We start from the raw sequence: 16,100 nt of genomic DNA on the forward strand, positions 1-16,100 counted from the left end.
TCTAAACAGTAGTTGCTAGGCATGCTGGGGAGCGAGGATTTACGACCCGGCAGCCCCTCTACGTCTTTTTTAAATGCCCGCTGGCCGCGTGCCACGCCGTGGCCTACCGGCCTGCACAGCGTCAGTGCCGGGATCAAAGACGCGCGTCGAGGCGCGGAGGCGGCGGCGGGAGGGAGCGGGGGCCGGGGGGGCTGCGCACCTCCGCGCAGCGAGGCGGGCCGGGGCCGCGGGGCGCAGCCGGGGCAGGGGCTGAGAGGCCCCGCCGGGAGTCGGTTGTTATCCTCGGCCCGGTGCGCGTCCCCTCGGGGGCACCGCGCTCCTCTCCGCGCAGGCAGCGCTCGTCGGGGACCGGCGGGGAGGATTGCGGCGCTTCTCTTCCCTTGGCGGTTGAGTGATTAAGCAGTGGGGCTTGGAGTGTGCCCGTAGCCGGACAAAGGTGCGTTATTGGCAGATGGATAACTTTTTAAAGAGAAACTTCCATATCTTAGTGCAAGCACTATGTCCAAATCACTTTAAAAAAAAAAGTCTGGGAAATAAGTTTCTGTGAAAAGAAAGTAGCATTTTGCTCGAGGTTGGTCTTTATCAACTTCCCGCTTCATATATTTTTTCCCGTGTTTTTTTAAGTGTATCTGTGGACAACAAAATCTTTATTGCGTTAAATCACATGCAGTCAGCAAAGGAACAGCTGCGTTATCTGTGCAGTGGAAACTTTCAGGTGATGCGAGAAATAAGAGGGGAGTCCCTTCCCCTTCTTCTAGATCCTCCAAATGCCTTTCAAATTAACCAGCTCTGGGGATCACTGCCCGTCTCCACAAAGGCATTCTGAAAGCCTGGAGCTAGTAAAACTTTGTATAGGTAAAATTAGCTAAACCCCTTCTGTTAACACAATAGCTTTTGTTGTCACATATGGTGGAGTTCCAGGATCTGTAACTATTTTTCATAAGAGATTTTCCTACTGCCCAAGTGAATACATTACGCTACAGTAGCTCTGAATGGTATCTCTTATTTCCTTCAAAGCAGTGGCCGATTGTTTCTTCAGAGACCCTAAGTCCTTTCAAAGGGGGAAAAAAAAAAAAAGTGATAATTCAGCGGGACTGAATCGCGACGATAGATCTTATTTTAGCACGCATCATCTCCAAAAAGCGCACCCCCCTGGGAGAGCGGCAAGTGCCGAGAGAGAGGAGCGGGAGAGGTTCGGGCCGGCCCAAGCGGGGCTCGCCGCCCCCAGGCTCTGCCCGGAGGAAGCCTGGCTGGGGAGCCTGAACAGCTCGGGGGCCGCATCCCATGCCCAGCCGAGGGGCATGGCGAAACCCGACAGAGCCCCTGTCCCCCACCCCGCGGGGACGTGGACGGGGTCCGGCTCTCCCGGAGGGGAGAACGGCAGCAGCATCCCGGCAGCGCCGGGGCCGGGGAGCCGCTCTCGCCGCCCAAGTTTTATTGGCGAACTTGCTGGCACCCGGCGGTGGGCGGGCGGGCGGAGGCTGCTGCCCAACCGACGGGGGGCCGGGGGCTTCGCTTCCGCAGGGGCCCCGCGGGAGAGGAGCCGCTGCGGCCCGGCGCCGCGGGTGGGGACGGACGGAGCGCCCGGTGCGGGCACCGCCACCGCCCGGCGCGGCCAGCTGCGCGGAGGGCTGCGGGTCCGGTGGGGTGCGGGTCGCGCTCCCCGCTCCGGCCGGCGGCTGCAGTGGCGGAGGGGGCCCGCACGGGGCCGGCCCGCTCCGGGAGCTTCCTCGCAGCGCCCTGCGGCTTCCTGAGCCAAAGTTGCCCCCACCGCTGTGGCTGGGGATTTTTTTTTTGGGGGGGGGATGCATTTCTGATATCTGGGGTTAGGTGGGGAATTAGTTTTAACTCCAGATGGAAGCGAATCGATTCGAACAAGATTATCTACAGCTTAAAATGAATGCGTCCAAATATTAAGATGCTGGGCGTGCCCGCACTTTCCTATCTATTTTCCCCGTGCTCTTTCCGAAATGCCCGGTCCTGATCGCAAGGACACTGCTACTCTAATTCTGATTTTTGGGGGCTTATTACATGTCAGAACTGTAAAAGTCGTCTGGACAATTTACAGACAAAACATCTGGTTCGTTAAAGCAAAGCTACTGGACTAAGACAAACAAACTTTGCTGCTGTGTAAATTCACTTACCCAAACAATTTACATTCAAGCAAAGATTTTAGCCCGAAGAAAAACTTTTATTCATTTGTATTCAGGAGGTTTGGGAATTCGTAGACATTTAAAAATAAATTTGCTCTAATAAAGTTATGTACATATTATAAAATTTCTTTGTTCTCTTTCCGGATTATTATTGCTTTTATAATGGTTATTGACAACACTTTTTATTTTACGGAAGTGGAGTATCGTTTTCGGTCGTGGGCAGTGGTGTTTTTAAACAAACTTGTCACATACGTATTCATCTAGTCCAGCCTTAATGAAAACTTTCTCCTTTGTCCCTCGCCGGGAGAAACCGAAGTACTTTCTGCACAGTTTTTGCATTTCGATGTGCTGCCGCCGAGGCGTTAGGAAGGAGGGGAGGTTTTTCCCTGGGACGGCAGGCAGCGGTGGCAGTCGGCGGCTGCCTGGTTGCCCGGCTGGGCAGCGAGTGCCCGGCGCGGCTGCCGCGCTCACCGCGCCCGCCCCTGGGCGACGCCTCCGTCCTGCTCCCGGAGCCCACTTCTGTGTGCGGCGGGGTCTGCCCTGGGAAGCACCGCTGGCAGGTGAGGAGCCCCAGCCGCCCTTCCCCGCGCCTTCTGCCGGGGCTCGGCCCCCCCCGCGGCCGGGAGACCGGCCCCCGCCGGCCCGGCCCCGGGCGCGCCACCTCCTCCCTCGACAGCTCGCTCCTCGGTCGGCGGGGAGCCTTGAAAGGCCCCAGCTCGCTGATGCCCGGCCCCTCCCGCGTGTCCGGGGGACATTCGGCTGGCTGGGACCCGCCGGGTCCTCGCCGGCTCCTCGGCTCCGCTTGAAGGGGTGGGAGCCCCGCAGAGCCGGACTGGCCCTCGGGGCGAAGGGAGAGCGCCCGGGGACGGAGCAGTTCGCACACCAGGTTTGACCCCTGAGAAGCGATCAACCGATGCTAACAAATGAGTCTCTGAGAGCAGCTACATATCACATGGGGACCTCGACGCAGGCTGCTCCCTTCCTTGTTTGCAATGAACGAGTGGCGAAACATCAACACGCTGCTCGGGAGAGAGAAAGGTTAAAGCCCGAAACACGCTGGTTTCTAAGAGGCAGCTGTTCCAAGTTTAATCAACTTCCTTACTGATTCTCCCTGGCTGTGCCCATAACTAACAGTTAATTTCAATGGTCCTTTTATCAGCTCAGCTCGCTGCCTCCACTCGGACCTGGGTGGTGGGAGGGTGTTGGTGTTTTTTGTGGGGAAACGGTTGTTTTCGTGTAGGCGAATGAAATAAGCAGTGAAAATATACAACAAAGAAGGGCACTAAACGGTGTACACTGTTGAAATATAAAACATTCTTAGCTGATGTAAAGTTCAGGAGTGATGGTTATCTAATTATGGGACTTATAAATAATTGGTACCTTGGTTTAAAACTGCTGGGAAGAGCGAGCTTAGAGCTGAGCCTCATGTGCTGAGTCTTCGTAGATGGAGTCTGTGCAGTCATCGATTTTATACATTATGTTTGTAGATGTTACACTTAATAAAATTATAGGTTCTGGCTCTCTCAAATAGATTGTGACCCCCGAAGAATCTGATGTACATGAAGGAATCTGTATTTCCCTCTGTAATTCGTCTTACAGAAAGTTCAATAGATTTTTTTTTCTTCCTTAAAAAAACTGGATGTAGTTAACAACCAAATTATTCCACAACTTCCTGAGCCTCTTGGCACTAAGAGTTGTGAATGTGTAAGTGCAGTGCATGTGTCTGTGTGCACGTTTATCTGCTGCCTGTTTCTCTCTCTCTACTTCTCGCTCTTTTTCTTTCTCTCTCTCTCCCTCACACATACACACACGAAAGTTATTATTTCTAATTGAAATTAGCAAGTTCCTCCAATTACTGTTGGCGGGAAGTTTAGCTTTTTTCATTCACCCCAAATCGGCGCACTGTTACAGGCGCATTATCCTCCGCTGCCAGCGCTTGTGGCCCGCCCTTTGAAAAGCAAGGTAAGTGTTGTTAGACAAACCTCACCATACAGCGGGGCTGGTGATTTTTCTCGCAAATGTTTGGTTTAGTGACACCGTTCAGCTGCTGAGCTTGTAGCCTGCCAGTATCGTCCACGCAGGCTGTACTTCTGAGAGAGGGAGAGCTCTGCTAGGGAATCTGTTACCACTAAGTTCATAAATACATGCATGTAGGTGAGTGTAACAGCGAGAGGAGACCTGCACCCAGTGAAGCTAAGCCGAGCCTGACTAGCTGACGAAAGCCGGGGGGAGCGCTCCTCGCCGTGCAGAGCCCCGGCCCCGCTCCGGCGGCCGCGTCCCCAGCGCCGGGCACGCCAGGCAGAGGTTACACTGCATCCTGCGGGCTGTGTGTCACATAAACCTAGCGAAAGATGAGCGGATTTACAGAGAGAGAGGCGGAAGCAAAAAAGTTCTTGCAACTTGCAGACCCCCCCGAAATTAGTGATTGGCCGCTACACCGTTTTCCTCAGGATGCTCTGCAGCCAGCTAATGAAGGATCAGAATAATTCCTGGCTTTGGAGGGGACTCTCGCACATTTAAGAATAGCCTTTACAGGACTGAAATTACTAAACACGTCCTATCACTTTTATTTTGCTGTAGTTTTCAGGGCGTTTTATCAGCGCCTGGTGGCAGAGCTGACCTTCCCCGTGCTCTGTGCGGCCGGGCAGGAACAAAGCCGGCCGGGGCTGCCGGCTCCCCGCACTCTCAGCGGACTCTCCCAAAGTTTGTTTCAGCCTCTCCCGCTCCAGAGCTGGGAGAAATCCTCCATGTTGCACAGCGTCCGCCGGCTCAGCCAGCAGCCTCCTGAGCCCGGAGTTCCCCTATTCCCCAGGCTCCGTGTTCAATCCGGTCCCGACGCTGCCATCGGCCCTGCGGAGCCGGGAGCGCAGCCGGGCTGAGCGCGGCCGCCCCTGCTCCCGGCCGGCCGCATCCTTCGGAGGGGGCAGGAATAATTTAGGTTTGCTATTTCCTAATTCCTATTTAAAGGGGGAGGAGGGAGAGAGGAGGAACGAGTTACTAATCGCAGCCAAGCCCTCTCTGTTTTCCGAGGCTGTCTAACATTTGTAAATACTTATGCTGCGGCTCGTCCCCTCCTTCCTGGTTAAGTTGTTTAGTATGTTGGTTATTTGTACTGAATCCCGGTCTGTGTTGTGTCTGATGTGTTGTCGTTGCAATGTGCAGCCAGGGTGACACTGATGGATGCGCCAATGGTGAGACGGACAGATGTTAGGGCGGATCTAGCGGCATGCACCGCCACGGCGGCGGAGCCCGCCCGCACAGCGCTGCCAGCCGCCGCAGCCCCGCGCCCCGTCCTGGTGCAAGCGCACACACACACACACACACACACACACACACACACACGAGGGTTGGTTTTTTTTTGGGGGGGGTCGGGGACGTCTCAGTGTCGTCTCTTAAGTAGATCTGATCGCTCCTTCTGTGAGCAGATACTGTAACTGTGAGGAGCAACCAGCGAGTATCAATGAGATGGAACTGAGCGAATTTGGCAGCAGAAGCGGCAATTGACAACTCACCATTTTCTTGTTTGCAAGAAATGTTTCGTTTTCCCCCAACAGTAGCAATTTCCCGGGGACTTTAGGCGACTGCGATTTTTTTTCATCCTAAAGATCACCTTAAAAAAATAATCAACTCGTAACAATAATAATCAAAAAAAAAATCCCAAACCTTCTCCACCCTTCATGTAAAGTGTTTGAATTCCCTGCAAGTTGAAAAGGAAAGAAAGAGCAAAAGAGCGGCACGGCGGCTTTATAAGATGTGAAGACGCAACAACATCTGCACTTAGTCAGGTATTTGGAATTATCCCAAATCTCGAAGAACGGGGGCGAGTGGAGATTTTTTTGATCTTACCGTAAAAGTGAGATCATCCTTTTTTTAAAATTCTTCCCCGTGAACTTTAAAAAAAAAAAAGGAAAGGAAAAAAATCGCTACTATTTTTTGTTATTTTTTTTTCCCTTCACCCCAGCACAGCTGGCCCCGGCAGCGCGGCGGTGTCGGTGCCGGTGCGGGGCCGCCGCGCCCGGTCGCGCAGCGCGGCGGAGGCGGGAGGCCGGGATGGGCCCCCGCGCGCCCCCCGCGCCCCGCGCCGCCCCGGCCCTCCCCGCTGGTGCGCGGCCCCGCCGCCCAGGGATGCACAATCAAACCCGCAGCACATCGATCCGCCGGCGCTCGCTGAACTGAGCGCGGCGGCTCGCCAGTGAACTTGGACCAAAAAAAAAAAAAAAAAAAAAAAAAAAAAAAGCAAAAAAAGCAAAGCCAGGAAAAAAAAAAAAGCCCCCAAAAGAGGGAAAGAGAGGGAAAAGTGATCTTCCCCGAAGAGCCGGGCGCGCGCGGGGCGCGGGAGTGCGCGGCCGCTGCCCGCTCCCCATCCGGTCGGCGGCACCGCGGGGCAGGGCGCAGCGGCGCAGCCGGCGGAGGCGCCGCCGTTAACGGCCGCCGGCCGGAGCGGCCCCGAGGCCGCCGACACCCCGTCCGCCCTCAGGCGCGAAGCGGAGCCCGGGCGGCTGTGGCGCCAGCCAGGTGGGAGCCGGAGGGCTGGATGTGTGCCGGCGGGCGGCCCGCTGCCCGGCGCGCCGGTGAGTGGGGCCGGGGCGGGCGGCGGCGCGAGGTGCGGGGCGAGGCGGGGGCCCGGGCGGCTGCTGCCGCCGCCGCTGTCACCTCCCGGGGCAGCCGGGCTCCGCGGGGAGCGGGCTGGAGGGCCGGGCCCTCCTCGCCGTGAGCGGGGGGGAAGCGGGAGGGTCCCGTGCCCCGGCGTGGCGAGGAGGCGGTGGCTGGGGGGGGGGAACTCCGGCGGGGAACGGGTGTGCGCGGGGGCGGAAAGGGAAGGGCTGCCGGCGGGGAGCGGGGCGAGCGGAGCGGCTGCCCTGCCGGGGGGCGTCCGGCGGGCCGAGCCCCTTCGCCGCTGCGGGGTCTTGGGGAGAGCTGCGGCGGGCGAAGTTGGGCGGCGGAGGGGGCGCGGCGAGGGCGGGGGGGGGCGCCCCGCCGCCTCGGGCGGCCCCTGCGCCGTCCCCGTGGCCGTGCCCCGCCGGCGGCGGGCGGTCCGGCGGCGCGATGCGCAAAGAGTTAAGGTGCCGTCCGGGGCGGGAGGCAGTGGGAGCACGGTGCCACTCTGCCTGTTTGCGGACTAGTTTGAGTGACACTGCGATCATCTCGTTTCCCTTCAAGCTTCGCCTGTTGCCGCCGCCGCTCCAGCGCCGAGCCGGGAGCCCGGGAGTGGAGAGCGCAGGCTGAGGCTCCGCCGGCTCCTGCCAAGAAATCCCCCGTCTTTATGCCGTGATCTCCCAGCCCGGCCAGGCACCGGGGGCGCCGGGTGGGGTGGGGGGGACTGCGGGCTCTCCCCAGCCCTCCCGCCCGCACACCTCTTCGGGGGGCTTCCCCTCCTCCTTCCTCCGGGGCGATTTGTCAAACTTCCCCCCTCTTCTGCCAGCAGCAGCAGCAGCAGGGCTGTCCTCTCCTCTGTGCCGCCTCCTCCGCCGCCGCCGCCTCCTCCTCCTCCTCGGCATCGTGTATGCACAGCAACAAAAAATATATCCCCAACCCAGCCCTCGAGCCGAGACTGGAGCAGCTCACCGGATCTCTGGGGCTAAAGCAACTCTTCCCACCCCCGCGCCCAGGCAGCCCCCCCCCGCCGGCGCCGGCGGCCGCAGGAGCTCAGCATGCCGAGGAGGAAGCAGCAAGCGCCCCGGCGCGCAGCAGGTACGAGCCGCCTTCCCCGCGGTTGATTTCTCCTCTCGCTTCCCTCCGTGTCTTTCATAACCGCTTTCCAGCAGGCTGAGCCCGTCGGTCGGTGCCGGGCTCCCTCCCTGCCCCGCTCCCCGCGATCGCACGCTGCATGCCGTGGATTTTGCAGAACAACTCTTGGTCTGGAAGGCATAACGCTGTGGCGTGGGGGGGATTTTATTTTATTTATTTCCTTGGGATGGCAGGCGTGGGGGCGCATGAAAGCCCTTTCCCTACTTTGATACCCACTTTGATTAATTCCTAACTCTGCCATGGCCAGACTCAGTCTGGGGGGCAACACTTTGTGAAAGGCAAGCGGGTATGCGCAGGCACATACTACATGTACACGTATGATCGGTGTGACTCTAGGGGTGGGGGGAAGAAGGTGAATTTTGTTCATTTCCAGCCCGTACTTTGGCACCTACTTTGCTTCTCTCCCTCGTAGTCTTCGTTCTTCTTCATCCCCGTCCCTTGCAGGCAAATGGTTTGTGAAAGCCAGTGAAAATACTCTTTTTTTTTCTTTTTTTTTTTTTCTGTAAAAAGAGAGAGGATATGTATAAATTTAGGGCGCACTGTGAATGAAGTGTTAGGGACAAAGTGATTTGGAAGGTCCGCAGTGTTTCTTGAAGATGCAAGCCCCGAACTGGCTCCTTTGCCCAACTTTTCTCTTTTTCTCTCTTCCTCTTGTACTGCACTGGAGATGTCTCTGCTGGACAGACAGACCCACCTAGTTGGTCTCTTTCTTTGGCAACCTCTTCTGTTAATCCTATTGATTTCTTATTTATGAGTCCAGATGAGAAGCTGCAAAGGAAACCAATGGGAAAAAAAAATGGTCTGTGTATTGTCAAATGACTGGTGAATGTTTCTGATAGCACCTTGACAATTTCCTTTTTTTTTTTTAGAAATACTTTTCGAGGCTTTGTTCTGGTGAGGTTGGTTGTTTGTTTGTTTTGTTTTCCTTACGCCAGAAATGTCAACCCCTGTTAAACGTAAACGGTATTTTTCTGGAAAAGCCAAACTGAAAAGAAAACAGTAAAAAAAAAAAAAAAGCCCCACATAATTTTACAGTAATCCTTAGTTGGGGATATGTGGGCTAGAAAAGGTTTCCTTGGCCTGTTGCCATCCTTGATTTGATGGCTGATTGATCGCCTGTCATCTGGCTGCCTTTGATCTATTCATTCCCGATAAACATCAATAAATCACTTGCCATGGTAACGCCAGACTCGGTGACGTCACACGTGGCCTGTCAACTCTCTGTCAGCGCAACTTCAGGGGTTCCTGGCTGGATGTGCCACAAAGCCGCATGGACGAGGGCTTCCAGGGGCATGGGGCTGGCTTAGGTGGAGGAACAGCATCAGGGTTGGTCAGGGACAGAATTGGGGGACCAGCATGTAACACCATAATTTGCCTTTTACAAAGGAAGGCTCTGTACTGAGGGGCCGGGTGCAGAAGTTTTGCAGAGGCTCTGACAGCGCTGCCAGTAGTGCATTTGTAGTTGTGCTTATATGTACTTGAAGCAGGTAGTCCTACAACTTGGTGGGGTGTTGGAAAACAGGCGTTCAAAAATGTGACAGTGGCTTTCACATTGTCTGACCACTTCTCAGAGTGGTGTGGTTTGAATTTAGTAAACAGCAAGGGATTCAGGGAGTAAGACAAATTGTAAATAACCATGTCCACATTTCCTTTCTTCTCTGACATATACATGCATTCATCTAGTGCTTTTGAAACAGAGAAATAAACTTCCTAGCACTCTTAAGTCCATGTGCGAACAGCTAGGAAGTTTAGAAAGTTTTGCAGTATGGTAGTGATGTGATCTAGCGAACTATATCGTAGCCAAATACTTCACAATAATATTTTGCGTTTCTGGTCCGTGCCATCAAATAACACTTCTCAAATAAATTAAAAAGTTTAACTTTTCCTAATATTTGGGAAATCCTGTTTTGTACTACTAATTTAGTTCTGCAAAATCTAGCTTTTACAAGTATTTCACATATTTGACTGTTATACGCTAGGCTCTCTGTAGGCTGGGAGAAAATGCTTCTGCACTAAACACACATTGTGAGGTATCTTTCTCTCTTCCTCTACCACTCTCCGTCTCTCCCTCCTTTCTCAAGTGAATCATCCATGATGTGTGATCTATCTTTCATATTTAGCAGAAGTGTAATCTCTTTAAACTTTTAGCTTTTTGATAGCCACATTAAACATTTAGTATTGTGCATAATTGCTTCCCACTGAAATGCTGTTTTATTGGTCACATTGGAAATGTTACTTTTTCTAACAGCAGTAAAAGCAAAGGCTTTTTTTTAACACCTTAGAAAAAGCTAAGAAATAACAGGTTAGTTAAGAAATATTCATTACAAAAACTTGACTGCAGGACTAATAGGAGATGGAAGAATGGTTTTGCTCTATCAAAATGACCCGTCAAAACGACTTTGTTTCATATTTGATTTAATTGTCTCTCTCCTGACAGGCACATTCATCAATAGCTTAATGGTCAATCAGAAGTTGGCAGAGTGAGTGCTTTCATTCTTTCCCATACACTAGCTTTGGCTTTACTTTATCAAAATGCCTCTGCCTAATGGATATGGGGGATGTAGAATGACTGAAGGGCTACTTATTTGAGAAGAGTGAAAAAACAAGAACATTTATGCTGTTGATAAGTGCATGAAGATAAATAAGTGAGCTGTACGAGGCGTTTTATTTTAAGACAGAAGAAACTTACGTTTTTTTTCCCCTTCTTTTTGGCTTCAGAGCTGCAAGTTATAAGGTTCATGACTGCTTTTGTGGCATACTGAGAGTGATGACAAATTGATTGCTTGGTACTGAGAGAGAAAAAAAGGTGGTAGTGGGGGGAGAATTAAAGATGTCTGCTGATTGGTAACTCAGGAAATCCAGTCCCCAGCAACCTTGAGAATACTCGAGAATTTTTTTTCTCCAAACTGAAAGGTCCGCTCAGCCATAAAAAAAGAAAAGTTGTTTTGCCAGCTTCATTAGTGTTCACCTAATTAGCTGTAAACCTGATGGATTCCTGACAGCTTTAATGATTGGAGATGACAAGCTCCACGCAGTGTCATCCAGCAGAATTAGGTTTGCAGCTAGTTTGATGTAATCAAGTTGATATTACACAGTCCTGGTTGCCTTTAGTTGTGCATTAACTCAATTTTCTGCTGCAGGTGACAAATGGGCTTTGGTACCTGGATAATCATGTCATAGGAATTAGGGCCCTTTTAATGGTCTGGAGTAGAATAACAACAACAAAGAACTCTCAGCAGCACAGAGCTCGCAGACATAACAGACAGGTGCACAAATTCTTTATGTCTAGCCCAAGTGCTAACACCACGCTGTGGAAGACTAAAGCTGTCTCTGAGAATCAAGAATCTGTAAAAATGATAATTTTGGTTTGTTTGCTTTAAGACTCAGGTGAATATCACAGATAAACGTGGGAGGAAGAGTCAGGAATTGCAGTTTTATTCCTCACCTGTTAAAGCAAGAAGATGGTCAGAATTGCTGCTCCAATGACTTCTGTCATTTAAGTGAGGAGGAAGAAGGTATTTACTGGTTAAAGGCTACTGTCTAGGAAAGCTAAGATACTGTATTAATAGAGGCCAGTCTTGTTCATGCAAACAGTAATTATCTACCCTTAAATTATAGCTTTCACTTGCAGCTTTTTTAGAAACCTATTTAAAAGATCAAGAAAATGTACTTCCTGCTGACAGAAATGACTTAATACATATTTTGTATACATATGAAGCTCTTCTGAGAAGGGATTGGGAACTAATGATTTGTTGGAAAATCATTTACTTTTTAAATTTTTTTGTAAATTGCATTAAACAATTATTGTTTTCTAGACCCAGACAAATGCGCTGAATTTTGAAGCCTTTTAAAAAAAAAAACCACTAAACAAACTTGGGCCCGTGGTATTTTTTTTTTTTCCTCTTCTGTGTAGTATGACTTAAACTCAAGATAACTGTATACTTTTTAGGCTCATCACAATGTCCACACGTACATTCAAAAGGTGCACATGGTCTGTGTGAATACTGAAATACATTAAGTAGTTTTTTCAGAGATGCAGAGCACTGCCACTTTTCAGGGACTTCAGTGCTCTTGCTGGTTATCAGCACCTCCCGAGCAAGGTGGGCAGTGCACCCCAGAAATACAGATGCAAGATGGCACGCAGGTTGTGCAGCTGCATTTCCAGGCAGCTCTGACTTCGGGAAGTTGAATGCTTGCTTTAATTTATGGGAATTGCTTACAACTACATACATACCCCCAAAAGTAAATGTAGCGATAAAGTAGACTACCTATAAAGGTACTTGCAGTGTCAGCCCTTGGTATGTTATTTGCCTCCAAACCTGCCACATATTTCTCTGTTGGACAGAGATTCTTCCTAGCAGCAAGCTGACAAAATGATTAGTTATGGCTGTCCTCTGGGTTTGTGAGTGTGTTTTTGTTTTTTTTTTTTTTTTTCAGCAAAGTGTGAGGAACAATGCAAAAAAAAGGGGGGGCATAAATACAAAAAGGCCTGATAGATACCCCTGAATATCCGTCTGGAAAACAGAATTTTCGAGAATCAGCTGCCATTTCTCCCATTAGCTTGACAGCTGTCAATTAGGGCTTCAGTGCTCTCCTGGGCCACAGTTTATTGCATGCGGTTGATGTTGTCATTTTGTTCTCGGTTTTGCCTTGAGCACTATCATGAGCAGGAGTGAAATAGTCAATAACTGATGTATCAGCAGTTATTTCTTAAATTGGCTTACAAGTCTGCATTTTTCCTCTTTTTACTAAAGATTGTTTTGTAAAGTGATTAGAATGAATTGTGACTGCTGCAGGGTTATGGGAAATGCAGTGGAGCTAGGGTGAGTTAGCAGGATTAGAGTGGGTCCTTTTTGTCAGCCCTGTTTCCAGGATTAGTGGAAACTATATAGAAAAGATCACCTTCAGGGTGAAGTGTGGGGTAAATTTTTTAAGTGTGCTACGTGCACACTTATGTAGAAACATATGGTGGTGCAGAGTGAATGAAAAGAAATAATTTGCCAGGATGTAAAGTAACCTTATGTGTTATCTTTCTGAACAAACCTTGGCACTGCTAGTTTTATGGTGTAATAATGCATATTTTAATCCAATGTCATGACCGTTCCCTAGCGAACCTAAATACAGATTGTCAAATTTTAATATAGCCCTATTTACAAGGTGCTGCTAGTAGATCAAGTAGTAAGATGCCTGAAGTGTTGCATTGTCAAGTAAGAGTGTAGGTATATGCATGGTTATGATACAACACTGAAAATAACGTAGTTTCAGAGCGATCCTGTGTTATCTTATCTATGAAATACTTCAGCATCATTTACTAAACAATCTACTTCAGGTGTTTGAGTCTAATTTTTTTCTTTTTTTTCCCCCTCTCTGTGTGTGTTTGTTGTTTTGGGGTGTTGTTTGGTTTTTTTTCTTTTTAATTTAGTTACGCCCAAATTGTGGTTTATCAGCCTAAGTTAAAAATGAAAGGTGACTACAATATATTGTATTTGGTAACAATGATATGGACTGGTACATCCAGACAGATAATATGCAGTTGTAATTAGACTGAATAGACAGGCATTCATTTTTAAATTCTTTGACACATGCATAAAATAGTCATATAATAAGATAAGATGACAATTTTATGTTAGGTTGATAAAGTGTCCCGATACATGCATTTAAATGTCTGTAAGCCTTTTTTTATCCAGACAGATTAATTCTAGTTTCCAGCATTTGCAGTTAGACATTAAATTAATTTTAAAAATCCCACTAAACAATGGATGCGTTGCTTTTTATTTTTGGGTCATTACCTAAAGCAGGAGGATTGAAAAAAAATTATTCAATTGATTTTTCTTGATTTCCACATTTTAAAAAAATGCATAAAAATTGGCTCAAAGGATTTAAAGCATAGTCCATGAGAGACCGTATTATAGTTTTCTGAAGTATAATAATGCAGAATAGAACATTGTTTGTTAACCATTTTCATGAAAAAGGACTGTAAGAGTTGAAATAAGTGGGGCTTAATTTCAGAGACTGTGAGATTCATCCTACCACATTTTCCTAATTTTGCTCCTGAAAGGTATTTTCGTCATTTCAGTAGAGAGCCAATCTGCAGAATTTAAACACTTCTCATCAACTTTAAGATAGTTCTCAGAAAATGTTCAAAGTTTTTTTTTTCCTCAAGGGCGGAGGGAGGGTGGGGAAGGAGTTACCAGAAGATCATAAAATATCTGAAAGCTCTTTGCCAATGCCATTACCTGGCTTATTCGGGCAGCAGAGGTGCGACTCTTCAAGAATAATCTAAGTTCGTATTTTAGACTTAATTATAAATTATTAATTAATTCTGTCAGGACACATGTTATTAATTATGACTCTCTTTTCTTCATTCAGAACAGCTGTTGGGAATAGCGTAAGTTCACTGTGTGTGTTGGTGTGGGAGTTTGCCCGTGAAGAGCTCTCCATCCCCTGCCCTACCTGCGCCTCCCCTCCTGTTAAACAGCCGAGCTAAGCTCGACATGGCGTGGAATAAATACAAGTTCTGAAGTGATGCAGTGTGCTCACAATTAGTGAACGTTTTTACGGGGGTCCTGTCCATAAATAATTCTTGTTTTAGCAAGACTGTATGGCGGTGAGGGGGTCAAAAGGGCACTGACCGCGCTGTAACGGGGGAAGCAAAGCGGTTTTCATGCCCCTCCGCCAAACTCCTGCCAAACTTCCCGTATTAGCATAGGAGAAAGAGCTGCTTTATTATTAGTTTGGAACGATTCAAATTCATTTAATTTTGAGATTTCCATCATTAAATTGAGCCCTCTGTTTCAGTTTCTTATGTGTTCTTTGCGGAATGCATGTTGCATAAAATAGGCAATTTTTAATGAACAATTTAGTGTAAATGGGTTCTGAATTTAAATTAATATTAATGAAGCTTTGAGTGAATTTATTTTGCCTACGTAAAGGCTTGTAACTCTTTCACCCATACACTCTTGTCTTTATGTACTAACATATTGGTTAGGTGAATTGGCTAGTTTCCATATTTCGTGACTAAAAAACTTTAATGGATTTTACATGGATATTTGTGGTAGCGCAGCTTTATGCAGGTTAGTATCTTTTATTAAAAATGTACCTGCCTTTATATTCAGATTTTTGTAGTTAACATTTTACTATCTTACCCCACTGTTGCTATATATGTCTTGCTACTTTGGTTTTGCCTTTATGCTTAGAGAAAAAATTGTTCCAACAATAGTCACCAAAGTCAAGATGTTTTCTTTCTTTGGCTTACCTCTAATGCATTATGTATTTAGGAATGATGGGATGTTCTATAATTAATTCTGTTAGATGTAATTGCTATAATCACTTTGATGCTACACATAATAAAAGTAATATGGTAAGCATATGAAAAAATATAAACACCTTATTGTAACACTTCATGTAAAATTCTTTAAAAAATCTTATTTAGAGTGGAACATCCGCTTCCGTATTTTGTCAGACCTAACATTTATTTTAAAGTACATTACTTAGTAAATGAATGAATTTTAGATATTGAAAGGATTTTGACTGGCAAGTTGTCTTGTATGTGCATGCATATATCTTTGACTCTGTACGCTATTAAAGATGTAGTTCATTAAGAAACCAATCTTCAGCGTTGCTACAACTGACACGTAAATATCACCATATAACTCGTGAAATAAGAGACAAATTTGTATATTGTATTAAAATCTAGTACATAGTAAATAACACAGAAATGGAGGTGTACTGCGGAAAGCTGCTTCGTAGTGCAAAATTATGGGAAATATAAAATGTATGAAGAGTAGCATGTAACTAGAGAGGGAGTTTTTCAGGCATAACCCTACATGCGAAAAGGACTATAGAAGGTGATTCCCCCCACTTTTTTTTAACAAGTAGCTTTGGGTTATTGTTTGCAAACATAGTTTTTGATAGAGAGGAAATGAAAAAAACATGTGCAATGGGTTAAGCTGTATAGCTGATATCCTTGATTCTGTAACAAAAAATGTTAATATCCCCATAGTTCTTAATTAGTTGCACACCATACTTAACGCTGCAAAGGTCACTTGGTTTTATGATCCAGCTTTGTCTATGAATTTGTACGTTTCCCCCCAAATGTATATTTCACTTTCCCGTATTTTCTAAGCAACTGAGTGTGCAAATGGCGGTTAAAATGCAAACTAGAAACAAGATCAAAAAAATGTGTTTAGCGTGGACAAA

General features: G+C 48.1%; 1 protein-coding gene and 1 long non-coding RNA gene across 2 annotated transcripts in view; one reads left to right on the forward strand and one right to left on the reverse strand.

The window, feature by feature from the left end:
* Positions 1–3,089: 3,089 nt before the first annotated feature.
* Positions 3,090–6,173, reverse strand: LOC135992163 (uncharacterized). The gene is made up of 3 exons (XR_010606694.1): positions 6,000–6,173; positions 5,666–5,763; positions 3,090–3,172 (listed from the first exon to the last, which is right to left on the reverse strand). It is a non-coding gene; the product is annotated as an uncharacterized LOC135992163 (long non-coding RNA).
* Positions 6,174–6,636: 463 nt separating this feature from the next.
* Positions 6,637–16,100, forward strand: part of TSHZ3 (teashirt zinc finger homeobox 3) — a 63,681-nt gene continuing 54,217 nt past the window's right edge. Inside the window, exons 1-2 of the mRNA XM_065640789.1 lie at positions 6,637–6,724; positions 7,314–7,844. Coding sequence (XP_065496861.1) covers positions 7,805–7,844 — 40 coding nt within the window. The 5' untranslated portion in view covers positions 6,637–6,724; positions 7,314–7,804. The remainder of the gene's footprint in view (positions 6,725–7,313; positions 7,845–16,100) is intronic.

This window comes from Caloenas nicobarica, chromosome 9, assembly GCF_036013445.1.
Source record: "Caloenas nicobarica isolate bCalNic1 chromosome 9, bCalNic1.hap1, whole genome shotgun sequence".
Lineage (NCBI taxonomy): Eukaryota > Metazoa > Chordata > Aves > Columbiformes > Columbidae > Caloenas > Caloenas nicobarica.